We start from the raw sequence: 27,101 nt of genomic DNA, 5'->3' as shown, positions 1-27,101 counted from the left end.
CACTCGACGCTGACAATCTGCAACGGTAGCTAAGATGAAATTGGAATGAGGAGCCGTAAATGTCATCATGGACCGATGATGCCATGCGCACCCAGGAAAACGGCAGTGAGAAACGCTCACAGATACGCGTAGGTTCGACACAATGACACCCACCAAGGAGGGGCGAGGGCCCCCAATTCAAGCTGGTTCTCCCTCGCCAATCTTGTGTCTTAATTGCCTGCAGAGATTTGAACCCGGCCGTCTGGTCTCTTCGCATCCGTCTGGGGCCGCATTGAAAAGCCGTGCGCGTGGCCATAGAGTTTTCACCCAACACACAACCCGCGTCAAAATCGACTTCAGGTGGATGCACGGCTGAGATCGCGACCGAGAGAAGGCTTTTACGTACGGAATTTTCGCAGAAAGCATCACGAAAGATCAATCATCAAATCGAACGAGGCTCTTCCAACATTCAGGATGAGCGCGGTGAAGTCGGACCTCGCGCCCGAGAAGGCGTCGGAGGCGCCGCTGAACGAGTCCAGCGGAGCGGAGAGTCCTTCAGAGATCGAGATTGGAGAGGAGGCTGTGAACGAAAAGGCATTGCTACGGAAGCTTGACGCAAAGCTTCTGCCCGCGGTCGGAATCCTATACCTGCTTTCTTTCCTCGACCGATCCAATGGTGAGCCATGGTGAGAGTAATTCGAGAGACGTAAATGCTGATACAAGAGCAGTTGGCAACGCAAGAATCGAGGGTCTCACCGACGACCTGCACATGAGTGAGTTCGGACCTCGCAAGACATGGTACCTTTTGAAGTGTGATGACCAGCTGACCTTCACCAGCTGGAAATGAGTATCTCACTGGTCTCACCCTGTACTTCATCGGATATGTTCTTTTCGAGGTAGGTCAGCGGTCGTTTTCAAGGCTTGAAAAACTACCGACGCATGTCTCTGACCTCCAATTAGATCCCATGCAACATCATCCTGAAGAGAACGACCCCTCGTTTCTGGCTTCCTACTCTGACCATTGCCTGGGGTGTTGTTGCTACTCTGATGGGTATCTGCACCAACATGGCCGGTTTCTTTGTTGCTAGATTCTTCCTTGGCGTCACGGAAAGTGGTCTTTTCCCTGGAGTTGTCTTCTACTTCTCTATGTGGTATCGGCGTCGAGAGCGGCAATATCGCATTTCCCTCTTCTTCAGTGCTGCTTCTCTTGCAGGTGCTTTCGGTGGTATCCTCGCATGGGTAAGTATTTTGACATCATCACCAATCAATCAGCTTGCTAACAAGAGTCAGGGCATCGGACACATGAAGGGAATCGTGTGGGCCAATGGTTGGCGATGGATTTTCATATTGGTTCGTACTCAACTTCACCTGACACCTCCATGACACTAATCCTGTGACCAGGAGGGCATTGCTACCGTCGTCATTGCCGTCGCCGCGTACTGGTTCATCCAGAACTACCCCGACACTGCTCAATTCGTATCTGACAAGGAGCGTCGTTTCATCCGCGCCCGACTGGCTGCCGACAGCGACGCCACTCACGATGAGCGCTTTACGTGGGCCTACGTGTTGGACGCTCTGAAGGACCCGAAGTGTTGGTTGTACGGTCTGGGCTTTCACACCATGAGCCTGCCCCTCTACACCTTTTCTCTGTTTTTGGTAAGTGCTAAGTGATCAATGTTCCCACAACGAGCAACAAAAGCTGACCTGGCTAGCCTACCATTATCAAGAACCTTGGATACACCGCTGCAAAGGCTCAATTGCTCACGATTCCACCTTACGCTCTTGCCTTTGCCACGACCTTGACCGTCGCAATCTACTCCGAACGAACCGGTCGCAGAGCGTTCTTCATCATGGGATCCTCCGCTTTCGCAGCCATCGGCTACATCATCCTCCTCGCCAACACCGACCCCGCGGGGAAGCCTGGTGTCTCATATCTCGGAACCTTCTTCGCAGCCGGTGGCATTTACCCTGCTACTGCCCTGGTCCTCTCCTGGCCTGCCATCAACGTCTCTGGCCAGACCAAGCGCGCCGTGGGCAATGCCATGCAGATCACCATTGGCAACCTCGGCGCGGTGATGGGCACCCAGCTGTATCGCTCGAATGACGGGCCGCGGTACATTGTCGGTCACTCTCTGGCTTTGGCATACCTGATCGCCAACATTGCGGTCTGTGCTGTCTTGTACTTCGTTCTCAAGGGAGAGAACAAGAGGCGTGAAGCAATTGCCGAGGAAGTCAACGCTATTGGAGACTTGAACGACTGGCCCGGTGACAAAGACCCTAGATGGCGCTTCCAATACTAATAACTCCTGAGAGGGTGGGATGGATGAGAAGATCATTTAACGATCCGAGAGCGCAAGCGGAATTCGGTTGCAAAGGTTGCAGAATACCCTTTCCAGGTCCATACCAGATGATTTCCCCAAAGAATTAATTTCTTACGATGCAAAAGTGGCAGGCATGAGCAGTGTGCGTGACAATTCTCAAGACGAAGAGTGAGCTCGAACTCAAATGCAATGCCTTCCACGAGTGATCGTTACCGAGATCAACTACTCGAGTCCAACTCTCAAGAACGGAATGTAAATCAGGTTGTCAACACCTGACATGGCAAATTTCCCTCTAAATCAGCGCGACAAGCATTAAGAGCACCCTTCCAGGCGACAGGGCTCCGGGTGCTCCATGAGGCCCCACAAGACGTGGCTGACAAGCACTTGCAAGGGACATTTTCCTCTTCCTTAACCTCGATCATTTAGGTGTAGTTTTTCTTGAAATTTACAGACTTAGACCCAAGTTGACCTTCCTCCATGACAGAGTTTGCCCAGCTTTTGTCTGTGTCATGAGTATGCGAAGCAACATGGCTGCGTTTTTCCCCCATTCTCAAGTAGTCAAATTGCGTCGCTGGGCCCGGGCGTCTGGCTAGTTGATGAAGGAGGCTATTTGCATAGCTAGTATGCTGCTCAGAATGATTGACTTCAATGTCGACCGCTGATCGTTTCTTGGGCATCCTGTAATCGAACAAAGGCAATGTCTAGAATTTATTCGTCAGAAGCTTGGGTGCTGGCATGTTATTTCCAGCTTCTTGTTACATGAAGGGGATGAAGAGGTATGAATGTACTGTCATGAAACTCCAGCGAGTAGCTTGTCTTATCGCACATGCAGACGTACACGTCGAACTTGGCATGCTCCTGTAGTGGTCTTACACTGTGTCCGAAGTCGTCATGAACGACATGCATGCCGCAAATTCGTATGCGGACGGCTTGTTGTGCCACGTCCCTATGCTTCTCGGTGTTCTCCAACAGCAGTTGTGATCTCCAAGCGGCTAGACTGGCGGTCTCTTGCATCGTTCATGTCACATCTAGCCGGCTATGTGGAGTTCTTTGGGTTTGTCGAGTGAACCCAGTATTGGTTCATGAGGACGTGCAGCGTTTGAATTGCCGTGGGCAGCTCGGATATAAGCAGTGGAGTTCACTGACGATAATCAAACACCACATGTGTTGCGTGAGGGGTTTCTTCTGATGGCCAAGTCAGAGAATGTTCGCCCTGCTCAAGCAAAGAGTAGAATGTCAACCTATCAACAGTAGACAATCTGTTCATATATCCTGTATCCACAGGCTGACCAGCACTTCCCAGGATCAGAGTCATGGTCCAACCGACGGGAGATGGTTCTAGCCCGCTACTATGACTTCTTAGCCGGCGGGATAACTCTAAAATACGAATTACTCCTGAATTCCGACACAATCATACTATAGAACAATCCACTATCATTTGAGATAGATTGGAAGTTCTACACACAAATTGTTCTCGCCTTGGCCGGCATAACTGACCGAACTATAAAGGGTGCGCCAGAACCTTAAGTCAAATGATCTTCCTACAACCACCATCATCCTTTGCCAAATCAACAAAATTGCGAACCATATTAATAATACATAGTCTATATCGCAATTATCACTGTAGGTGCAATGACAAGTTCTTGTGCAAACAAGCTTTGACTAAGTTGGTGACTAGACCAAAACCTAGCCTACCATGCAGATCACAGGCTTCGCCGCGGCCATCGCTGCTGCCTTCTTCGCCGCTAGCGCTAGTGCCACGTGCACCACCTCCTGGCCGGGCTACACCTGCAATGGAGCGCAGCTGGCATGTTGCATGGATATCAGCTATGGCGTGATGGATCAGAGCAAGAAGGACGAGAACTGGAGATACAATTGGACTCGGGCTAACTGCAACACCTGCAAGGCTTGAATTTAATACTGGGAGAGATCGGAGAGTGCGTCTGGGACGTTGAGTTGGCAACTAGATACTACATCAATACTGCAAACCAAGAATCTAATCATGACCTAATAGAAGTTTCGTCGCAGACCCTCTACTAAAGGATCACGACAAAATTGTGGTGATAGTAACGGCACCTGCGGCAACCAAGACACCTACCAAGGTTGGATCATGACGTCTTATTTGGCTGCCTCATTCTTATTTCCTCCGTGGTTTAGATTAATAGATCATAGGAAACATAACTGTTGATGGATGGGTGGCTAAATGCTGACGGACATGAACAACTATCTATCTCCCGCCACCATAGCCGATTGCTGATTATTGCTCCTGAATCCTTCAAACCTCACACAGCTACTGGCTTCTTTTCTTCCTCGGATCCTGGAACACTTGGAACTTGTTGCAGCGGCCGTCCAACGTGATCGTGCGTGGCATCCCATTCAGCTAAGTCGGCAACCGGGACTTTGACAAGCTTGTGACTCTGAGCGCCGTCGGCCAGCTCCAAGACCTGCTGCCTGATACGGTAGCCCCTCGCTTTCGGGACCACGTAGATCCAAAGCCAGTAGTACACACCACAGCCAAGAAGACTAATAATTGTTGTCAGTTCGAGTTCTTCATCAATGCCGGTTTTCCTGGGGCCAACTCACATGCCGATGCCGGCAACGACGTATGTGGCATACCAGAAGCTCACATCGCCGGCAAACACGCCACCCTCAGGGGGGTACCAAGGCATGATGAGGAGATACAAGTCCTTTGCGATGTTGAAGATGATAATGACCTCCCATGCTTTGAACTCAGGCGGAGGAAGATTGAGGCGACTGCGACGCCAGCGCACGACGTAGAGCCCCACTGACATGACGAAACCGAAGAATGCGGAAGGGTAGACCTGGAGATCGGCGACTTGATTTAAGTTAGTTCTCAAGCTCTCAAAAGAATGAGTAGCGATGGATAAAGCATACTAAAATTGAAAGCGTCGCCGGCGGGAGGAGCGACAATCATGATAATAGTCAAGATGTATTTGACGAGATAAGGACCCAGGGTCGTGCCGAAAGGTCTTGTGGACGCCCAGAACCGAGGATAGGGCAGAACACCCTGTCTGAGAAAGAAGCTCCATTAGTATGATCTTCTATAAGATGATTAGTTTCATCATACCTTCCACATTCTCGTAACATGCGGGAAGATCCAATCAGCACCGTCAAGAGATTGCCGAAGGAGCTCAAGGCAATGAGGAAATTGAGCCCCCTGACCGCACCGCTGGAACCGAAAACGTTGGTGAAGAACAGACTTGCTGCAATCTGTTCGGCTGCTGCCAAGTCCGCTTTCGGTACTGTTCAAAGTGAGTCAATATCGCCTGAAGACGGCACAAGCGTATTGACCAAGACGTACCGGCGGCGAAATAGGCAATGTTGGCTAAGATGTAGAGGATAGTCACAATGCCAAGAGAAATCCACCCGTACTTCCTGATTTGTTTCACTGGGTTCTGAATGTCACCGTGTCAGCGTTCTGAACTGACGTACAGACCATTGTCAAAGAGTCGAACTGTCCAATCATCATTGAACATACCTTAACCTCATTTACGACATTGAAGGCGTTCTCGAAACCGGCATACGAGAAAATGATTCGGTAAAGAGCATTTGTCAAGCCGTAAGCCGTCGCTTGACCATCAAATGAGTTCTCGAAGTTTGCATGCGGCTCAGGGACTTTGGTGTGGCCTCCTAGTACAACCAATCCAGTGATGGCAATGAAGACAAGCGTCAGAAGCTTGACGGCGCCGACTCCGTTGGAGAACTGGTAAGCGAAGTTATTGTGCAAAGCAGCAACTGAGAAGGCCAAAGTCAGTAAGTTGGGACAAATCATGCCTCAAAGTTGCGAGGTCAGCTCACCTAATGTGGCGACAGTGTATCCAGCCACCGCCACACCCTTCAACTGCCAAGGCCCTGGAGTCGACCCAGCTACTTTGAACAAATACTGAGAAAGGACTGAATTTAATTAGCAACGAGATACAAGAGAAAAGGATATGGCTGGCTACCGATAGCATTGCCACTGCTGAAAGACAGTGCCACAGACTGGAAGGCGAATGCCGTGGGAAACAACCACTTCGGTCGCGGATATGCCTGTTCCAGATAGACCACCTCGGAGCCGGACCTGTTTGGAAAGTACGAAGCGAATTCGAGGTATACTGAAAAGGAGGCGATCGAGGTCAGGAATCCCAGGGCCCAGTAGATCATACTCAGCCCTACTGAACCAGTGCCCTTCAGGATGGCGGAAGCTGCGGCCTGTCAGTGTAAATGTCAACACGGGAATAGCTGCGACGTACGAGTGGAGTAGACACCAGTTCCAATCATCTTGCTCACGTTGAGAAAGACGATGGTGACGGGCCCGACAGCATAACCTAACGGCGAACTCGTCTCAACTGGGGCACCCGTTGCCTCCTGGTACGACGGGCCCGAGTCGTTTCCGCCTTTCTCGACCACATAGTGAAGGCTCCCATCGGTAACGTCCGACTCATGGCCCGAATTTGCGTCGACGCTTTCTTCATTCTCGCGACTTTTGAAAGGTCGCCGTGGGAAAGACATCGTGTGAACAGTCTGTAGTCAAAAGCAGAAAGACAGCAGCGATGAAGTAAACTGAGGAGGCGACCTAACTGAACGCACTGAACTCAGGAGTTTCATACATTGGACGATCGGATGGCAGTATATGTATGTAAACACCAACATCATGGTATCCCGCGGGGTACCATCTCGGCCTCGGCCGTTTTCCCAACCCACAGACCCATGCGCCTACGCCAGCTTGCATTATCTCCCGGGGTCGAGGGTGCCTGCATCCCCGTAAAGCCAGAACGAAATCACCAATGCAGCGCCTAGATGCGATGCTGATTGATACCGATACTTGAAGCCGGCACCAGGTCGCTATCTTCGCGTCGGACTGTGGGGGGGTTGCGACGGTGCGTTCCAGGGTCCCGATAACGCAATTGTAGGGTCAGTTGTAGCAATCCAACGACAGGCGGGATGATAAGGTTTGGAGTTGTCTTAGCTCAGGTGTTGATGGTGTGTTGGTTGGCCCGATGTATTCCCAGACGTCTTGCAGATACCCTTAGTCGCAGTCGGCTTAAGTAGACGGAGTTGGTTCAGGCCGCGGAGGCCAAGCCCGATTGGTGCCATGCCGTGACGACGTCATCCGGTCCTGGGAAGATGCGATCGTGCTGCGCAATCTTACAACTCGAAACTGACATTCAATCAGCCATGAATGGGCAATACTGAATGGAGCGAGTCATGAGATAGGAGATTACTTCTTGATTGTCAATTCGATTACATTTGACGTGGGATGATACTTTGTCTCTGAACCTCTTTCATTCATTGGCTCGCTGGAGATGCACCTGGCGCGAAGGCAGCCGAACGAACAAGAGGCAATTGGCCAGGCCTACTATTAGACGTTTCCTTTATCTACGCCTTTGCGTCCTCTTTCTCTGGCTTAAATTCACCTCGACTAGCACTGCGAATCTGCGGCTCCAAAGGGAACACTGATTTCTCCGCAGTTACTCCAGCATACACTCTGTCCCATCTCTCCCTCAGCGCATCCGGCGTCTTCCATGCGTGCTCGGGGTCTCGAAGCCACAGGCGTGTGAGGTGACGCCTGGCCAAAGTGTAAGCATTAATTCAGCTGACGGGTCGTCCAATGGTCTTCGACTTACTGCTTTTCTTCGGAGTCAACGAACCCTCCACGTGCATGGAAGATGCTCAGATTGTTCGCATATTGAATGTCTCCTTGGTGAAAGTCGAGGGATACTCGGTACTTCTCAGCGGTAAAGTGCAAGGCATCGAGGGCTTCAGCCTGAGCTTCCGTGATGGGAGGAATGTCAGACGATCGGGGAAGTCCCCAGTACCCGGTGAAGCTTCTTCGTGCATATTGGATGATCAAGCGCTCTGGCTTGTCGCCTTCTGATGGTTGGAAGTGTAGCAGAGGTCGGGTACTGTACGACCTGCCGTCCTTGCCGAACCTGTATATAATGTGAGTGTTGAGGCTGGTTATGTAACAAAATGATCGCATACTCATCAGCATTCCAAGGCTCCGCCAAAGTACGGATCAGATCAGGCCGCGTTCTAGCGAGCTCGTTGTAGACAAACCAGCTGCTTGAAAGGTAACTCTGGCCGCCCTCAGCAGCCTCGCCAAGGGCGAAAAGTGCAATAACGTCACCTGAGTCGGTGTGGAATACCTGCTTGTCGGTGGTGTATGCGGGTGCCCCGATTCTTTGAGCGTCAACGACCTTGGTGAGATCCTTGATATGAGCGAGGACAACGTCCGCCGGCTCGCCGCTGAATTGAGTGTCTTGTCTCCCGCGGATGGGTGCGACATGAGATGAGATTCCGGCGTAGATGATCACATTCTCTTCGCGGTTGTACTTGGTGACTGGTACTCCGCGCACGACTTTGAAGCCATGGCCGTTGTGAACCTCATCGGAGATGGCGCGAAGAGTGTTGTGCAAATTGGGCAGCGGAAATGTCTCCTGGTTAATCTCACCAAGGGGCTTCTTCAGTGCTGCAAGGAGAGTTACTCAAACGGTCCAGGTTGACGAACATGCGTTATTCACATACACTTGAAGTGCTGGAGAGCTTCGTCGACCTCTTTCTTGTCGGCATCCGTTAACACATAGTTCCAGTCGTATGTCTCAGCCAAAGTGTTGCCATCCCAGACGAGCTTTGACTCCAACTTTTGAGGAAACCCGTCGGGGAGAGAATTGTTCAGCTTTTCTTGCTCGTGACGGCGCTGAATCCTTGCCAGGTAGTTGTCGTGGTTAGGCGCGTAGCCAATGTCAGGTTGACCAGGAGGTCCTGTGAGGAGAGGAGCTTGAACTGCAGCGGCGGCCATTTTGATGATGGTCTGAGAGGTTTGCTTGATGAGATCGTAGTAAAATCGAAGGCCGGCTTTTACACGTTTATATCATCGCCCTCACGAGGTCAAACACGCCCTAATGTTGACTCAAACATCCGTTAGTTAGTGGGGACGATCGAATCATGATTCGAGACGGCATGCGCATCCGAGGTCAAGTGTACATAGAATTCCCCAACAACATCTCCGCGGGCCAATCACCGCGCCATTATTCAATATTGCATTTGTCAGAAAGGATGCTTTCACACATAGTTGACGACCAACACCATGCCTCTCAGTGGTTGTGGTGCGCTTCCAGCTGTTTGCCATCCCGAGCTGGAAAGGCGTCATCTTCGTTGTGTTCCGGCTTTGCGGGGAACCCTGAAACGCGATTCGGCGGCGTCATTCCCCCAGGTATGTCGCAATCACAGGCCAATCTGGTCCCGGATCTCGACAACATTATCGGCAAAAGTGAGGCAGACGCCGAGACCTCCGCACGTAGGACCTTGCGTATGAGTAAGCCTCAAGCTTTGCGTGCCGATCCACCTCCCATGCCGGCCCCCGACCCGAATACCGAGCGGGGGGTTCCCACCTACCGGTCCCGGTCGAAATCCACTCTGGCTCGGGCCGTTCGGAGCTGAGTCCGGATGATAACGGAAACGCAAGGACTCCAACCTCAGTGCCAGCTATTCTTTCAAAGTGATGATCTGGGCTTCATGAGATCTTGGCTTTTCATGCGAATCATCATTGAACGCGAGTGCGGCTGTCTTGTCTGAAGTTAGGAAGTGCTATCCGAACGGATGCTTCCACTTAGCCGGACGGAGTACTCCTTACTCATCTTATCTGTTATTTCAGACTGTTGTTCTTGGTGTCTTGGTCATCGGCCGTCCCATCATCCTGAATATTGTCGTCGCGATGATTGAAGCTTCTGTTTCGTTGTTATCGCTAGGATGATCGTTGTCGCAGCTGCCGTCGTCGTCGTTGTTGTCCTGTATTCAATTTTCGGCTGTACACAACGTTCACCATGATGCACCATGAGGATCACCAGCACCCGGATGAGCAGGATGTTTGATAAGGACTTTTTGTCCCAGCGGTGCATTCAAAGCGGGAATTAAAGCTTCGATCAATCACTCCCATTGGCCAATTCATCCGCCAACTCAACGCATCCCGCAGCCGAGTCTTGGCCTCCTCCGGGTCTCCTAGCGACCCCGCACCCACCCCCTGCCCCTCTCACCAGAGAACCGAATCGGCTTCCGGGCAAGCTTGATACGACCTCCTTGGCGGTGCAACCTCCGTACATAAGCGCACGATGATGGTGAATCATTGAGCACCAAGCGCCGAAGTAGGAAGGTCAGAAATCAACATGAGCGGGGAAAATCAGAGTTAATGACATATAGCGATTGCTCGTCCTCCCCCAGATGCCGCGCCAGAAAGATCTTGCAATCTCTTTTTCTTGGATCTGAAGCCGGCCATAGCTTGAGCATCGTTGACAGGATGCGGAAGTCTTTCTCGGTTGTCGCCGTCGCGACAGCTTTGATCCAGTCTTCGCTGGCCCAATTCCCGCCAACGCCTGAAGGAGTCACAGTCCTCAAGTCCAAGTTTGACGAAAACATCACGATATCCTACAAAGAGGTACTCGCTCTGATCCCGTCTTTACGGACAACACCTAACGGCCGTAGCCCAATCTCTGTGAGGAAACCGAGGGTGTCAAGTCATACGCCGGCTACATCCACCTCCCGCCCGGCACTCTCGAGGGAGTGGGTCAAGAGCAAGACTACGAGATCAACACATTTTTCTGGTTCTTCGAGGCCAAAGAAGATCCTGAAAATGCGCCACTTTCAATCTGGATGAACGGTGGACCGGGCAGCTCGTCAATGCCGGGGCTGTTCAACGAGAACGGGCCGTGCTACATCAACAATGACTCCAACTCCACGCGACCCAGCGAATGGTCATGGAATAACCACGGTATGCGTACTCTGAATATCTTTGATTCGTATGCGTGGCTAATCTGAGAAGTCAACATGCTCTACATCGACCAACCTGTCCAAGTCGGCTTCTCCTACAATACTCTCCGCAACGTGACCCGCAACCTCTTCGGAAGCACTCAAACCCTGAACGCATCTTCCCCGATCCCAGCCCAAAACGTGACATTCCAAACGGGCACTCTCCCAGTAGATAACCGCAACACCACATCCTGGGGCAGCCGCAACGCCGCCATTGCACTTTGGCACTTCTCGCAGGTCTGGTTCCAGGAGTTTCCAGGCTACCACCCGAACAACGACCGCATCAGCATCGCCACCCAATCGTATGGCGGACGCTACGGACCTGCTTTTGCTGCATACTTCCAGGAACAAAATGAGAAGATTCAGAATGGAACATGGGACGGTACCGAAGGGGAACAGTACATCCTCAATCTTGACACCTTGCTCATCGTGAACGGCTGCATCGATCGTCAGGTCCAGTGGCCTTCGTACCCTGAGATGGCCTTCAACAACACCTATGGAATCGAAACAGTCAACGAGACAGTATATGCTGGCATGGTGGACGCATACTACCGTGAAGGCGGCTGCCGCGACCGCATCGACGCCTGTCGTGAAGTCTCTTCCCTTTACGACCCCGAGAATATTGGCACGAATGCCAGCGTAAATGCCATCTGCCAAGACGCAGAAACGTTCTGCACAAACAATGTCCGCGACCCTTACCTCGACGTCTCTGGTCGTGATTACTACGACGTGACCCAGATCGACCCCACACTCTTCCCGGCACCTTTCACCGCCGGATATCTCAACCAGCCGCACATCCAAACCGCTCTCGGTGTGCCTCTGAATTGGACCGGTAGTTCTAGCGCTTCGTCGTCTGCTTTCCGTGGCATCGGAGACTACCCGCGTCCGGGCTGGATTGAAGACATTGCATACTTGCTACACAGCGGCATCAAGGTGTCTTTGATGTTCGGCGATCGCGACTTTGCTTGTAACTGGATCGGTGGAGAGCAAGTGTCTCTCGCCATCCCATGGGCCGACCAGGAGAACTTCGCCAAGGCGGGGTATCAGCCTCTTCTCACAAATGAGATCTACGAAGGCGGGCAAGTCCGTCAGTATGGCAATCTCTCATTCATCAGGGTCTACCAAGCCGGCCACGCGGTACCTGCGTACCAGCCCGAGTCCGCGTATCAAATTTTCAACCGTGCCTTGTTCAACCTTGATATCGCGACTGGCAAGGTCGACACCGCGGCGAACTCGAGCTACAGCACTCAAGGCCCGTCGGACACCTTTGCGATCAGGAATGAGGTCCCGCCGCAGTATGAGGATTTCTGCTACGTGCTGGACCCGAGCACGTGTACCGAGGAGCAAGTGGCTGCTCTACGGAATGGTACGGGTGTCATCAAGGACTACATCATGACTGAGCCGGCGTACGACGCTGCCGCCACTCGTTCCATGAAGCGAGACATGTTAGTCAGTCCCCTTTCCTTATTCCTTGACTGGCATTGCTAACTATGTTTTCTCTAGTCTGGATGACGAGTGACGAGTGATTAGTGGATGATAGGTAATCTACAGGATTGTGACGTACTTCACGCATTTTCTTAATAGATAGCACTGAGAACATTACAGTCAACAATCAAGCATAGCCTCTGATGAACCTTTCTGCAGTGTGATTGCCAAGCTATTTAGAGGATATTTTCTGTCAACCTCGCGGTCCATCAATTTCTGTTTTGAATTATCCATCTCAGACATTTCAGCGTATACGGCGTAAGAATTTGCTTTGGATCACTCAAGCCTGATATCTGAGATCTGGGACCGGAGAGCGTAGGCGGAAGAAATCGGCTCGCGCACGCACTAACTACACTATGAAGCACATTAATTACGAGGGAGGGGCAGAATACGAAGAAGAGGAGCTGTCCAGTGCGAGTAATCACCGGCTCGAACTGTGTAGCTATTGGCTAATTACGCATAAGCTGACAACCCACTCTGAACGAGACCTATCATATTCATGCAAGGTGGCACCCCGCAAGCGAAAGCCCACCCGGTGGGACAAATCAACTTGATCCATCAGATCAGATTAGATTAGATCATACCCAGTAAAAGCCAGAGCCTGCGCTTGCATTGACGCCTTTCCATCCTAAATACTATGTCAATCCGGACTTTTACACTTCTCCGGTTCGGACCGAGCAGCTCACCGTTGTACTACGTACACGGGCGATACCAGATTGGGACAACCGCCCAATCGCAATATACGCTACAGTCCAAAAAGAGGATATGCCCGGCCTCCTGGTTCTTCCAGGCTACAGTATACAAGTCCACTTTTGCCCTTTTCTGGCAAACGCCGGTAGGAGAACACAACATCGACTGATTGCACGTGCTATACATCCACACCTACGTACACACTAGGTATGCTCGGTATGCTTGGTTGTCTTGATATTTAGACGGATTGTCTCTGGCGTAGGGACTGTTGAGATATATTACACTGGATTTTGTAGTTCTACTAGTCTACTAGAGGTTTTGGGCTGTCCGCGGGCAGTCGATGAGCAGAATGCCCTGTCTGCATGGTTCATTCAGTGCCTATGTAAGGTCATCAATGGTAAGAGATTCAACCCCGGCCTCGTCTAAAAAGTCGAAGATGACCGGTGAAGTCCAAGATAACTCTCCAGCGGTCCAGCAGAACGAAGTGGACGCGAGGAACGCTGGAGTTCAAGGAGAAAATGAAAAGAAAGATGATGTATTAGCTGTTCCGGCAGGCTCCAGTAATCCAACCTTCCAACAGCAGCGAGAGAGGGAAATCATGCTGAGCGAGGAGCGCCTTATCGACACCGTTGGTGGGAAGACGTACCTGAGATATGTCCAGTTTGGCAACGCCTGGATGACGGTACCTCTCTTCTTCGCATCCGTGTTTCAGGAACAAGTGTCGTCTTGCCTGGGTGGCTCAGCTGGCGGCAGCAGAACCATTACATAGCGATATAAGAGAGCGGATACATGGGAGATTACGCCGCGTGGGGCCTCGGGCAGTCTCTTAGACTATTCTTGACGAGCACTTTCTTCGCCCTGTTCTGCTTCTGGTGCTCCTACCATCTTCACACTGCAGCGCTCTCAGACGTGCTGATGGCCCCCATCGCATTCTTCGAGAGCAGCATCTTGTCAATCTTTGTAGCCGTTGCTGCTAGTGTGTTGCTCCTCTACGTTTGGACCGGCATGCACCAGCGCCCTTCTGCACGAGAACTGCGCCGTCTCAACAGCCTTCATGGGAGTCGTATCTATGAGCTCTTTGACAAATCGTTGTCAGGACTAACGACCTTGAAAGCGGTCGGTGCAATAGAGCATCGTCATGCATACTTGCTGCCCAATCTGCATTTGGCAACATAATTCGCTTCAGCGCCGGGATTGAGAACAACTTGAACTCGGTGAAGAGGATGCTCTACTACGCGTACAATATCGAACAAGAGCCTGCACACGACGTCAAATGCGTAGACAAGCGTCTCAAAAGCCAAAGATAGCCAAGCAAAGGGCGTATCCTGTTTCAATCGTTTAGGCTCAGCTATCGACCCGGCTTGAGTCCGGCGCTCAAGACATTAAATCTTCGAATCCGTTCTGGTGAGCAAATCGGCATTGTCGGCCGGATTGCCGCGGGCAAGAGTACTTGTAAGTCTTGGGGGAAATTGACCGGAGTCCACCGAGCACAAGCTAACGATCGCCCATGGATATTGCTCTTCTTAGACTCGCGAAGTCCACAGAGGGCCGAATTCTGATCGAGGACGTCTATATTCTCAAAGACACAGGGTAATCCGTAGACATAACAATCATGATCAAGATTACTCCGCTCATCCGTATCCGCCTGAGCCGCTTGGTGGACTAGACACGCAAACCGTCGGCTTGGTACGAGCTACTGGTTTTGGCCACCACGCCCATCCCGTTTTCCGGGCACCAGCCCTTGAGCAACCTTGTCATGCCAAGGCCACCATGGAACTAGGGGGATGAAAACGTGAAGTCAGTACCAAGGTGCTAGCCGCCTGGCCCGCTCCGATTGATGCCCGCCTTAATGTGTCGAAAAACATCTCTCGGAGAAGCGACTGCCTTCAGGGCACTCCGAGAGAATTCTCTTTTCCTAAGATTTCGGCCTAGACTCAGAGACTTCGAGTCGCCCGAATGAAATAGCAATGGTAAATACCAAGATGCACAGTCCCATCACACTGGGTACTTTGCCAAGGAAATGGGTAGTCTCCGCAGTTGCCCATCCGCCAGTGGGATGATCCCCTCACTCTAAAATCTAGCCACCTGATTAGATGGCATGGTGCGTTTTCAGTGGATAATATATGCAAGGATGTTAAAAGAATTCGGAAAAAAGAAAACCGAGCTTGTCTTTCTTCCCATGGGTCTAGGTGTGCTGCTGGTTCTGCCTCAACTGGCGAAGGAGCCTGCCGGGAGAATCTTTCCATTAGGCATGTCGCCCGTGAGATGTACCCACTCAGTCGAGTCGTCAAACGATTACACATTCTTAACCCCGACGACGGACCACTGTTCGCTGTCTAAGGGAATCCTTCGCTTCGGTTCGCAGTGGGGGGCGACTCGATCAGCGGCCTACTGCGCCATTCCAGATTTCACTGCCAAAAAGTCAGGCAAGGCGACACTAGATCAAGTATCGCTGTGGCTGCAGAGTTTTCCGTCTTCTCTGTCTTTGCGTTCCCATCTGTTTCTTCTTTCCACCGTACTCTTGCTGCTCCGGTATTTATCGTCCTTTCTACCTCTGCGTAGTCTCGACCTTATCTCGGAACATCCAGTTGCTCGACACGTTGCCAGACATGTCGACGCCCGCTGTCGACGACAAACGGCCTAAGGGCCCCGAGTCCCAGCACGCTCCCGTGCAAAACGCCGCAACCGACGACATGTTTGAGCCGACTGAGAAGCCCAACTACGTCGCGTCCGACGACGAGAGCCCCAAGGCCATTGGCGTTGGCAGGGTCGAGGCATTCAACAAGGTTCTCTACCATTCCGGCAAAAAGGGCAAAATTTTGCTCTGGCTGCTTGGTGCTTCCGTCGGCCTCACCATGTTCGCCTACGCCCTGGACATGGGCATCACTACCACGATCTTCGGCACGTTAGCCGCGTCAACATTCAAAGTCCACAGCCAACTCGGCACCGTCAACACCGCTAGCCAGATTATTCGTGCCATCAGCAAACCTTTTATCGGAAAGTTAGCAGATATCACGTCGCGACCTACAACGTATGTCGTGATCCTTGCTTTCTACGCCGTGGGTTTTGCTGTTGCGGCAAGCGCTCATACCTTCACATCCTATACTATCGGTATTTGCTTCACATCCGTCGGTAAATCAGGCCTGGATCTTCTTAGTGACATTATTGTCGCCGATTTGACCCCTCTAGAGTGGCGCGGCTTCTTCAGCGCTTGCCTATCTCTACCCTTTATTGTGACGGTTCCCGTTAATGGGTTTATCGCCGAGGGATTTTACGATGACTGGAGATGGGGTCTGGGGATGTTTGCGATTCTCGTACCAGTTCTTCTGGTCCCCGCTATCATGACCCTCTACGCCATGCAACGCCGCGGGGAGAAGGCAGGTATGGTCACTATGGCCGACTCCAAGAATGTTCGCACCGGCGCTTCCGAAGCGACGCCCAAGAACTTGGTGTACTGGGCCAAGCTTGCGTATCGAGGCCTGGTTGATATCGATATCATCGGCCTTATTCTCCTCGGCTTTGCCTTCTCCCTCATTCTCTTGCCTATTACCCTGGCTAAGAGCGCCGATGACGGATGGAAGAACCCTAGTATGATCGCCATGATCGTCATAGGTTTTGTTATCCTCGCCGGATTCGTCTTCTTCGAAGTATTCGTGGCTCCTAAGCCCTTGATGACAAAGCGTATCCTAAAGAATCGCGCCTTTATTGCGGGTGTGATTATTCATACCTTCAACCAGATGGCTTCATCCGTTCGGAACACCTACTTCTCGTCATACATCCTCATTATCAAAGATTGGACTACGTATCAGTGGACTATCTTCCTTGGTATAACTACCATGGGCCTGTGTCTGGTTGGACCTGTCGTCGGTCTGGTCCACCGTATCTCTCATCGCTACAAAAGTCTCATGATTTTCGGAGCTGCTGCCAAAATCCTTGGCTATGGTCTCCTGATCCAACCGAGCGGGAGAATGACTCAAGATACAGCTCGCCTCGTGGCTGCACAACTCATCTTTTGTCTTTCCTCCCTCAATGTGGTCGGTGCCCGCGTCGGTGTCCAGGCCTCCGTCCCCCACGACGATGTGGCCTCACTTATTTCCATCATAACCCTGTGGTCTACCTTGGGATCCAGCATTGGTAGCGCCGTTGCGACGAGCATCTGGACGGAGCAGATGGTTGACCAGATGCACAAGGAGATGCCGGGTGTTTCGAGCAGCGTGATTACCAAGATATACGGCAACATCAAGACGCTCAAAAAATACAGCTTCAGCGACCCCATTCGCCAGGGCGGCGTGCGCGCCTACGCAATTGTGAATGGGCACATCACCATCGCCTCCATCTGCCTGTCTTGTATCCCTCTCATTGCGTCTTTCTTTATGCCCAACTACTATCTCGGCAAGCAGCAGAATGCCGTCAACAATAAGGGCCTCGATGGCGAGGTTGTAGACGTCCCGAACCAGCGCACAGCAAGCGAAACAGTTAGTACTCAGCCAGAGCGCGCAACATTCTGGCAGAAGGTGCTTGCTTTGTATCGTAAGTAATTTGTGCTTGAAAGGGGCTTTTCCACGCATATCAGGATATGGTGGATGATGGGCAAATCGTTCGACGGACAGGAAGGCTGGCGCAATTACACGATCTAGCTTATTGTAGGGGGGGTGGACTTGTTAAGAAGACTGAGATCTATTCGATAATGCCTATCGCCGCCATGCGAATATCCTCACATCAGGCCAGTTCTTCATTCAAACCAGTCAGCAGATGATGTTCTTATGTTGGTGGTTCTTGCGCCGTCTGATGAAACTGCAGTGCTAGGAGCATGATGCATGAGCGTTCCAGTTACGCCAGCTTCAGTGGTCTAGCACTGCTCAGCAGGTTTCTAGCGGCATTCGCCCGGTATTTGCCGCCTGTGGTCACCGAAAGCCTGTTTACAGCGAGTATTTCTTGCCATCGTTTCGTGTTCTAGCATCATACGGGCTATTATAGGGTTTCCAGCCTCACTTGAGATGAAAAGTAACACCGTAAACATGCGCCGCGCCTCAAAGAATGTCAGCAAAATAAATTGCGCGATACTACTTACCCATCGAGTCCTACGAGTAGCTATAAGGGGTGTCGTTAGCTGAGCGATGCACACGTGATGTGTTGGGCCCACAATCCTTCGTTATCTGATCATCTGATAAATACCCGCTCATCCGCCCCGAGTCTAAATACTTCACCCGCCAAATTTCTGGATCCCGACCACTTACACCACGACTTGTAAAGCATTCTGTGTCATTGAGCAAGAAATGCTATACCGGCAGTTGAATAGTGCAGTATGCTACTCCGTCATAATCTTCTTTATCTTTACCCAAGCAGCTGCCTCCGAAGCGTACGGCAGGTTGTGCGGGACAGCCTGTCGAAAGACCTTCCGGACGCTGCGATTTTCAGATGCCCCGACTGGGGCATTTTTTGCCGTGCAGGAGTGCACTAGCCATTTGTACCAGCGATCACTGTATCTATGCTGGGATTTGTATTGTTCGAAAGATGTTTGGCTCGCAGAGTCTAAGAGCCTAAACCGTTCATGTCAAGACATGAACGGTTCACATTTTCCCCCACGCGACATCATCAATGACATTACAGATGAAGACATCGCTGAAATCACGAGGTTCAACGAGACGAGTCCAGACCGTGCCCAACGCGTTGACATGTTAATGCTGCCATCACAATCCTATTACGGACTTTGGGCATGGACGCTGGTTAGTTACTTCCTCACTGCAAACACTCATCCTAGAAATTTAGAAGGTGACAGCTCACTCGCTACAATTCAGGACGCACACGATTACATTTGGGATCAGCATTTCAACTACGGTTGGGCGATGGGAATGTTCTGGGCGGCGGTCATCACGGTGGGCATGGCAAACCGAGCACTCATGCACTGGGGCCCCTCGTTCGCGCAATCGCACGCCCGCCGACATCCCAGCAGCTTATGGCTACAACGCACGGTTTTGACGCCAGCGACGTTTGGCCGGCGCTGTGTGCAGGACTTCGGAGGTTGGGGTACCTTGCCTCCACGTGTGCAGACATTGACACTGATGTTGTTTTTGTTCCTCAACGTAATGTGCACCGTCTATGGGTACAGAATTTTCGAAGGTTACGGCTTGTGAGTTCTCCCGAGCACCGTTATCCTGTCATCTGAGTTGATACTGACGACAAGGACTCGAAGCTATCCTTCCATCACGATGCAAGTCCTCCGTCATGTTTCCGATAGAACTGGTATTTTGTCGTTCGCAAACTTTCCCCTAATTTGGCTGTTCGGGATGAGGAACAATCTCGTCATCTGGCTCACAGGCTGGGACTTCAAAACATACAATAATTTCCATCGCTGGGTAGCCCGGATAGCCACATTGGAAGCCGTAATCCACTCTATCGGCTATACTCTGCTCATTCTCCGCAGTAAGATTATACGTGAAGCCATGGAACGCATCGTTGCTGATCTTTCTCAGGAGGCGGTTGGGATTACTTTTGGCGAATGTGTAACTTGACCTATTGGTGGACTGGTGAATTGGTGAGTTATTTCGCCAAATACTGGTTTCCGCGCAGCTGACTCTCTGATAGGCCACAATACTTATGTGCTTGCTTGTTGGTTCATCCGTCTTCTGGTTTCGGCGTCGACAATACGAGCTCTTTCTTGTACTTCACATTGCCCTGTCAGCCTTGATACTCATGACAATGCTAGGGTGAGTTCGGTGCTGCAATCAGAAGAGAGACGGCAAATTGACGATATTTGAAGGCATGTTTCGATTTTCAAAGGCGATTATGATCCTCTTGTATGGGTCCCGGCCATGATATGGCTGGTAGACCGTGTCATTCGCGGGGCTCGGATCGTGGCCTTCAGCCCATCGTTCTGGAACGCATGTGCTCTGGTCACCTACAACGAGGATGCTCACATGATTCGAGTCGTCGTCCCAATTCCCTCGAGTCTTTATACCATTGAACCCGGCACGTTTTACTATCTCATGGTACTGAATAAGTGGAATTTTTGGGAGAGCCATCCGTTCACCGTGGCGTCAGTATCTGAGTCAGCTCAATGCGGCGAGTCGTTGGGGGAGAGGTCACCTCTTTTAGACCACAGGGCAGATTCTTCCGAGGGCACCAGAACCAGAACAATTAGGTCCGGGCGGGAAATGACTTTTTTGATTCGACCATACGACAGCTTCACCTCGCGGCTTAAGGACTACGCCGAGACCGAGAAATCAAAGTCAGCCACAGTACTTGTGGCGATTGACGGCCCGTACGGAAAGTCCCTCCCTCTGGAGCGGTTCAGCAAGGTGCTGTTTGTGGTTGGAGGCAGTGGGATTGCGGTACCACTCTCATACCTCAAGAAACTCACAACGTCTTGTTCCCGACCAAAGCTGATCGAAATTCACTGGGCAGTTCGCCAGTTGGGATTGGCAGTCGACATACTCACTCACGAGTTGAAGAACGTCTCAGAATATGGGCAGGTGAAGATTCACGTCTATATGACTACCATGGACAGTAGAAGGATCGGGGATCAGGCCACACATCGCCTCGCGGAGTGGAAATTTTACAGGTTAAACGTTGAAAAAGTCATCCACGCCATATTAAATACCGGAGAGAAGGGTAGTTTGGCAGTAGTCGCAAGTGGTCCAGGGAGGATGGCCGATGAAAGTAGACGCGCGGTCGCAGCCAGGATGGTAGCTTCTGAGCCCCGCATAGAATACTTCGAGGAGAGCTTTCAGTGGTGAGCGTAGGTGAAATATCAATACATACAGCGCCGAATTCAAGACCTACCACTCTAATTTCAGGTGTGATGAGGGGGACTGCATCGAAAGTGTGGCGTGTAATTCCAACGCCAGTGCATACAGAATTCAGAGTCAGCTAGAAATTTACCACTACCTGCGAACTCAGAAATAGCATGTTTGGAGTCTTATGGTTTCTCCGTGGATAGGCACACAGGGGAAGCTGCTCCGCGATTGCTGTTCTCATCACTGTTCTCGGCGGTGTGTACAAAGGTGGCTGAGCGACTCCGTCGCGAGGTGCTTTCAGAAGAGAGATCACGAGAGTCTCATGCGTTTCCAAGCGAAGGGACACGCTGCTCAGTAAATGCTGTTCTTCCTCATTATTCCCAGAAGGTGCCGCCGTGACTTGCCAGGAAGGACTGGGCCCAACTTCCTTCAGTGGCAGAGCACGGCTCTTGGCTTCCCGCGGGCAGGATCGATCGCCCGTTCTTCCCTCGACCACAGCCGGCAGCATCACCTGCCTTCCCTGCAGAAGCGAGTATGCCTACATCAATCCAAAATGTGTCGAAAATCATCACCCAATGATGAATATACAAGAGGTTGTGTACAGACCTGAGCAAGCAGCGTAGTTGCTAAGCGCTAAAAACACTTGCAGTATAGAAACTGAGGGCTCTACTCACCCCGAGCAGGGGAGTTGCTTTTTTATGTATTTCCTTTTTGGTAAAGTTTTCCGCCTTTGGGGCTGTCAAGGTGCAACCGGTGCCAAAATATTCGCTGCATTTGCGTCTCCACCCTTATGGACTTTTGAGCGAGACTTACATAGATGTCGGCGGACAGAATGGAGACATCGCCATTCTCCCTGAAAAAATCGAACGAAATCCTTCAAAATAAACGGGTTTAATCTGGGGGAACCACTCGACCATGGGGCCTTGCGCAACGGCAATTGTTGGCCTGCGGTGGCAGGCAGGAAGCGGTGGCCGGGGGAATGAGAGGCAGCTGGTCCTGCTGCTCCTGACATCGTGGCTGCCATGGGCGGTGTTGGTGCAGGAGCAAGGCATGAGCTACAGCAGTCACCTCTCCTGTTCCTACCAACAACGCAAAAAAGTTGGTTGGGCCGGGGCGTAGCCGTGCTTACCGACCATGGCTGGGCAGCATGCTGATTCTTAGACCACGTGCCAACGATCGACCACCGGCAAGGTGTCAAACGGCCGGTAATGGTTTCTCTCCACAAAAGGTGGGAGAATAACAGGCAGCGGGTTTGATAATCTAATCTATTTTCATGCGTAGCGATCGGGTTGAACTGCACGCTTATTATTTCTCGAAAATCAAAGTTGGTTTCTGGATTTGTTGGTTGCTCACGTAGGGTAAGATTCAGGATTGTAAGACCATAAAAAGAGGCAGGGTGGGCATGGAATCGCAGCGTCTCGCTGAAGCACAGCCCAAGACCCTGCCACATTGACATGCATTGTATGATAACGGTTGGTTGAGGTGCGGCACGAAAACACCCTGGGCCGTCATGGAGCCAATCAACCCCCTGAATACTCATGCGGCCCATCAGCAACATAGACAACCCCTATCAGCGCAGCAGACGAATCAATTTGAGGCTTGGCCAAGTCGAAGAGAGGGGGACGGGTAGTGAAAGTAGAAATACTTGAGGGGCGCTGGCCTACAATCGTCCACTCGATCTTCCATTCCTAGACGTCCTAGATCATTTACATCAATTTCTCACCGCTGTCTACACCTGAAGCTGGGCATGTTGCCAAGTGAGTGTAGACATCATGGCGGACTTAAACAGACTTCCCACGTACAAAATGTACACAATCGGCTGGATCGCTGCTCTGAACAAGGAGCTGACAGCCGCGCTCGCCATGCTCGATGAGACACACGGGCAGCCAGATGATTTCGAGCAGAACGACAAAGACAGCAACAACTACTCATGGGGCCGGGTCGGGGACCACAACATCGTCATTGCATCACTCGGTGGGGGAAGTTATGGCCTGGTGTCGGCGGCGACGACTACAACGTGCATGGCCAATTCTCTCCCGCACCTACGATTCGGCCTCTTAGTTGGGATCGGCGCTGGAGTCCCCGACTTGGAGGAAAATGATGTTCGTCTCGGTGACGTGGTCGTGAGCCTTCCAAAAAACGGTCATCCAGGCGTCGTACAATACGGCCTAGGCAAGATAAGAGAGAATGACCAGTTTCAGCGTGTCGGCGCTCTTGCCCCTCCTCCGACTGTTCTTCTCAAAGCTGTGGATAAGCTGAGAGCCGTACAGCGGTTGAAGGGCTCTAAATTGCCGGAGATCCTGTCTCAGGCCGTTCAGAATTATCCGATGTTGGCAAACCCGAAAGGCAGAGACCCTGCATTCATCTACCAAGGAGCAGAAAACGATCGATTATTCGAACCAACGTCGGTCCATGTATCTGGTGGTATCTCTTATCGGAATCTCTCCGGGGGCATAAAACGCCGAAGGATTGACGACACACAATCTTGCGATAGCTGCGACGCGGAGAGGGAGATCAAGAGAGAAGAAAGGCCGACGAGCGATCCCGAAGTACATTATGGGACAATTGCTTCTGGAGATTTAGTCATCCAAGACGGCGGTTTTCGAGAAAAAGTTCTGAAACGAATTGGAACGGATGTTCTCTGCTACGAAATGTGGGCCGCCGGGCTTATCAGCAACTTCCCCTGTCTTGTAGTCAGGGGGATCTGTGACTACGCCGACAGCCACAAAAACGATCGATGGCAGAACTATGCAGCGCTTGCCGCTGCTGCGTACGCAAAAGAGCTCTTAGGCACCATTGACGCTAGGAAGGTGGAGCTAGCTGACAAGATGGAGAAGATCGTGACAGAAGGTTAGTGGCCAAACGCCCCAGAACGTTGATAGGATTCTCATGTATTAGCAGTGTCAGACACGAAGCAATCAGTTCAAGGCTTCATTGATAAACACCTACTAGACAGAAAGTGCGCCTGGCTTTCCGCGGCAGACCCATCAGTCAATGGTCAGACCGCACTGAGTCACCTCCACACTGGCACTTGCGATTGGTTTCTTCGCAGCGAACATTTCGAATGTTGGAAGATGAAATCTGCATAGTCCCTGTGTATAAATGGAAAGTCAGACTGTAGAAAGACCATTATGAGCTCAGTAATTATGAGCAACCTCAAAGCTCTCGAGGATGACACTCAGCACCTACTTTCCCTTCATCTTTACCGATTTCACAAAGCAGTCGTTGGGAAAAGTAGTACGATCCCTCACAGTCTTCTTGACAGCGCTTTGCAACTCGCTATTGTGAGAGTGGACAAAAGCTTACACAACTACTTCTCAGCGCAGAAGCAAATCCTAGCAGTGAAGGGGGCGCTTTTGGTAACCCACCTAAAACAGCTATTGGAATGAACCACCACGAAGCCTTGCGGATGCTTCTAGACGCTGAGACAAACGTCAACGCCGCGGGGGGAGCTTCTTCCGATATTGCTCTGTATGCAGAAGCTGATAGCGGTATTCAAGAGGCTATACAGATGCTACTTGACACTGGGGCAGATATCAACGCCACCTTGGGAGCCTTTTCCTGTAATCCGCTGTACATAGCGGCTGATAGCGGCAATCAAGAGGCTAAGTGATTGCTTCTCGGCGCGGGGGCAGACCCTAACGCAGCAGGTGGTTTTCATGGGAATAGTCGGTGCTACAGTTGTTGCAAGAGCCTTGTGGAAGGCCCTTAAGAGAGGCTTTGATAAAGAGGTCATCGAAAAACTGCTTGAAAACATTACGTTGACTGACGCTATTAGGCGCTGTATTAGTACCGCTATCTCAAGATCATGCATAAATGGTTGTCTTGACCTTGTACAGGTGCTCCTAGATGCCAGCGCAAATATTAACATGTCCATGTACTCCGGTGAAACTGCGCTCTATGTTGCGGCTTCCAGGGGTTTGAATAAAATCTTTGAACTCTTCCTAGAAATTGCTGATCCAGGCAGGGGGATTGCATCCCGGACGCTTTTACTCCCGGCACACCGCTCACTGGGCTCACTGGGCTCACTGGCTGCGAAAATGTCATATATCTGCTGTTGATGAAAGATGCCGACGCCATAAGGCTTCTAAACAAAGGTCTCTCTTTCTCATCGTCGCCAGGTAGTCGCGACCCAGCCAAGCTTCTTTTTGAGACTTGCGAAGCTTATCATAAGGCCTTTCTTATATAGAGGTCTTGATTTAAACAAGGATCTTGAAAAGAAGATATCAGAAGTCAAAAGGGGTTCTGAAGTCGAAGTGGAGTTGGTACTTGATCAAGGCGCAGACGCAAAGATGCTGGTCTAAGGCTACCGTACCCTCTGCTGTCTGATCAATTCAAGGGTATTTCAAGAGCATGAAGTGTATAGAAAGATTATCGAATTACTTCTTGATCATGGTGCTGATGTCACAAGACGTTGTGGCCAGGAGTGCGCTCTTGACGTAGCCCTGCGGGAAAGACGCTGGGATCTTGTTAGCATGTTCCGGGATAGGGATGTAGAAAAGACGCAGATGTACCGTTTCATGGAGGCAAAGCTCGATCGCAAATTGAGTCGGCTCCAGGAAGAACATGTACAAAAATAAGGTTTGATGTACTGGAGGTCTAAAGTTGTAGGCTGGTTGGCCTTGATGTTATTCACCCACTCACGCTCTAATCGTGTTCATAAAAATAGAATTGTCTCTTCCAAAGTTTATTGAGTCAAACGGTGAGTTGTTGGAGTGAGTCAGCGCAGCAGTTGCGTTTGATTTCAATACGACTGGCGTAGGTTCCTGCGGTGACCTAAGATGCACTTCGGTGTCTACAGGCGTAAGTGTGCAAACGCCCTGAATACCAAAAATTGAAAAGCAGCGGGACGTTGTCGCGTTCCGATATTGCACGAGATGATGTCTTGTATCTTGAACATTATTTTGGGTAGCGTCGAGTCTAACTGTTGTCCGAGATCATCCATGTGGACGAGTTCATTAGCGTGTAGGCGTGACTAAGACAACTTTTACAGGATGGGAACATTATCAAGCTGCCCATGGAGTCACTAAGTTGAAGTCTTCTCCCCTGTCTTGTTGGAGTGGACGCTTCAGCGGGTCTGACATCCATATAAGATTATCCAACGATACCGGCTAAGCAAGGTAAACTCGTTTTGGTACTTGAAGCTCGGCAAACTGTCCACAAAGGTGCGCAAGGGCACGGTGATCAGCTTCCTACCCTTGAGCTCTCTCCAAATCATTTTCACAGTTACAGGATCTCTCTAGTAACAGAATCTCTCCAGTATTCATCCTGTTGAAACAATCCCGATCACACGATGTCCTGGCCCTCAGATTCCTTCCTCGATCAGGTCATTACCTACAGCACCTATATCGAACGCACCCCCCACCTCACACCCCAATTCCGCTTTTTCACCAACGACGCACCCCAGTTTCTGCTCCTGGAAGTCATCCATCCCACCTTCAACTGCCTCACCAGCGCGTTCCTGCTGCCGTTGTGGCCATTTTCAGACCCCTGTCCGTGGTCACGACGGAGAGACACATGTTCCAAATTGTTTGTTTGGACGATGTTCGCCTTGGTGAGTTGGCGTCACCAGTTTGTCACAAAACGGTGGAGTACTAACGTTGGTATAGGTTCACCGCTCACTGGCTATACTCCTGCGCGGAATGCAGGACTTAGCGGCCCGATGTTCGGCTCAGTGAAAGAGATCGGCCCCGCTTTCGGTCTCGGAAGACACTGCTTGGGTCCAGAGCCGTCCGTTTCGAAGGATGGGAGACTTACCCGAATGAAGAACTCCCTCTCATACACTAGCTCCTTATTGGCCACCATCTCATACTTCGAAGGACAATCATCATGAACAGTAAAAGTGTCTTCTTCATTATCGCATTGCTGCGCAAAGAAAAGGGGAGAGTTTGGCTGCACTCGTCACAAACCAAAAACCAAAAGCCTATTCCAGCTCATTCCCAAGTTTCCTTCCTCATCATGAAAAACGCCGTGTCAGATGATGACATGCTCATCGTGGTATACAGCCCTTTTGCCCCAAACACAAAGCCTTCCCAATATCAAAGCCGCAAAACGCCCAATCGTCACCTTTCTCCCTTCCGCTCAG

The 27,101-nt window shown here is 51.1% G+C and overlaps 6 protein-coding genes across 6 annotated transcripts; 4 read left to right on the top strand and 2 right to left on the bottom strand.

Annotated features, from left to right (window-relative positions):
• Positions 1-453: 453 nt before the first annotated feature.
• On the top strand, positions 454-2,279 carry CGCS363_v012665 (putative transporter; the record flags this gene model as incomplete). The annotated part of the gene is made up of 7 exons (XM_036644514.1): positions 454-655; positions 708-752; positions 817-875; positions 940-1,218; positions 1,270-1,329; positions 1,381-1,635; positions 1,692-2,279. The coding sequence occupies 7 exons, from the start codon at positions 454-456 to the stop codon at positions 2,277-2,279; spliced, it is 1,488 nt and encodes a 495-aa protein (XP_036491255.1).
• A 2,303-nt stretch (positions 2,280-4,582) lies between these two features.
• MUP1-3 (High-affinity methionine permease) lies at positions 4,583-6,812 on the bottom strand (the record flags this gene model as incomplete). Its single annotated transcript, XM_036644513.1, has 9 exons — positions 4,583-4,823; positions 4,884-5,136; positions 5,196-5,332; positions 5,389-5,563; positions 5,623-5,716; positions 5,800-6,056; positions 6,120-6,215; positions 6,266-6,505; positions 6,554-6,812. The coding sequence occupies 9 exons, from the start codon at positions 6,810-6,812 to the stop codon at positions 4,583-4,585; spliced, it is 1,752 nt and encodes a 583-aa protein (XP_036491256.1).
• Positions 6,813-7,679: 867 nt separating this feature from the next.
• Positions 7,680-9,102, bottom strand: CGCS363_v012663 (Taurine hydroxylase-like protein SAT17; the record flags this gene model as incomplete). Its single annotated transcript, XM_036644512.1, has 4 exons — positions 7,680-7,869; positions 7,928-8,233; positions 8,286-8,772; positions 8,829-9,102. The coding sequence occupies 4 exons, from the start codon at positions 9,100-9,102 to the stop codon at positions 7,680-7,682; spliced, it is 1,257 nt and encodes a 418-aa protein (XP_036491261.1).
• A 1,494-nt stretch (positions 9,103-10,596) lies between these two features.
• On the top strand, positions 10,597-12,624 carry CGCS363_v012662 (Carboxypeptidase S1-like protein B; the record flags this gene model as incomplete). Its single annotated transcript, XM_036644511.1, has 4 exons — positions 10,597-10,734; positions 10,782-11,067; positions 11,119-12,550; positions 12,609-12,624. 4 exons carry the CDS (start codon positions 10,597-10,599, stop codon positions 12,622-12,624), a joined length of 1,872 nt encoding a protein of 623 aa, XP_036491262.1.
• A 3,265-nt stretch (positions 12,625-15,889) lies between these two features.
• Positions 15,890-17,818, top strand: str3-0 (Siderophore iron transporter 3; the record flags this gene model as incomplete). Its single annotated transcript, XM_036644510.1, has 1 exon — positions 15,890-17,818. One exon carries the CDS (start codon positions 15,890-15,892, stop codon positions 17,816-17,818), a length of 1,929 nt encoding a protein of 642 aa, XP_036491259.1.
• A 1,749-nt stretch (positions 17,819-19,567) lies between these two features.
• Positions 19,568-21,016, top strand: freB-1 (Ferric/cupric reductase transmembrane component B; the record flags this gene model as incomplete). The annotated part of the gene is made up of 4 exons (XM_036644509.1): positions 19,568-19,703; positions 19,754-19,815; positions 19,866-19,987; positions 20,041-21,016. 4 exons carry the CDS (start codon positions 19,568-19,570, stop codon positions 21,014-21,016), a joined length of 1,296 nt encoding a protein of 431 aa, XP_036491260.1.
• Between the last annotated feature and the right edge of the window lie 6,085 nt (positions 21,017-27,101).

This window comes from Colletotrichum siamense (assembly GCF_013390195.1).
Source record: "Colletotrichum siamense strain Cg363 chromosome Unknown KSG_Cg363_contig08, whole genome shotgun sequence".
In the NCBI taxonomy this organism is placed as follows: Eukaryota; Fungi; Ascomycota; class Sordariomycetes; order Glomerellales; family Glomerellaceae; genus Colletotrichum; species Colletotrichum siamense.
Note: the sequence above shows the minus strand (reverse complement) of the source record. Positions and strands in the feature narration are given on the sequence as shown.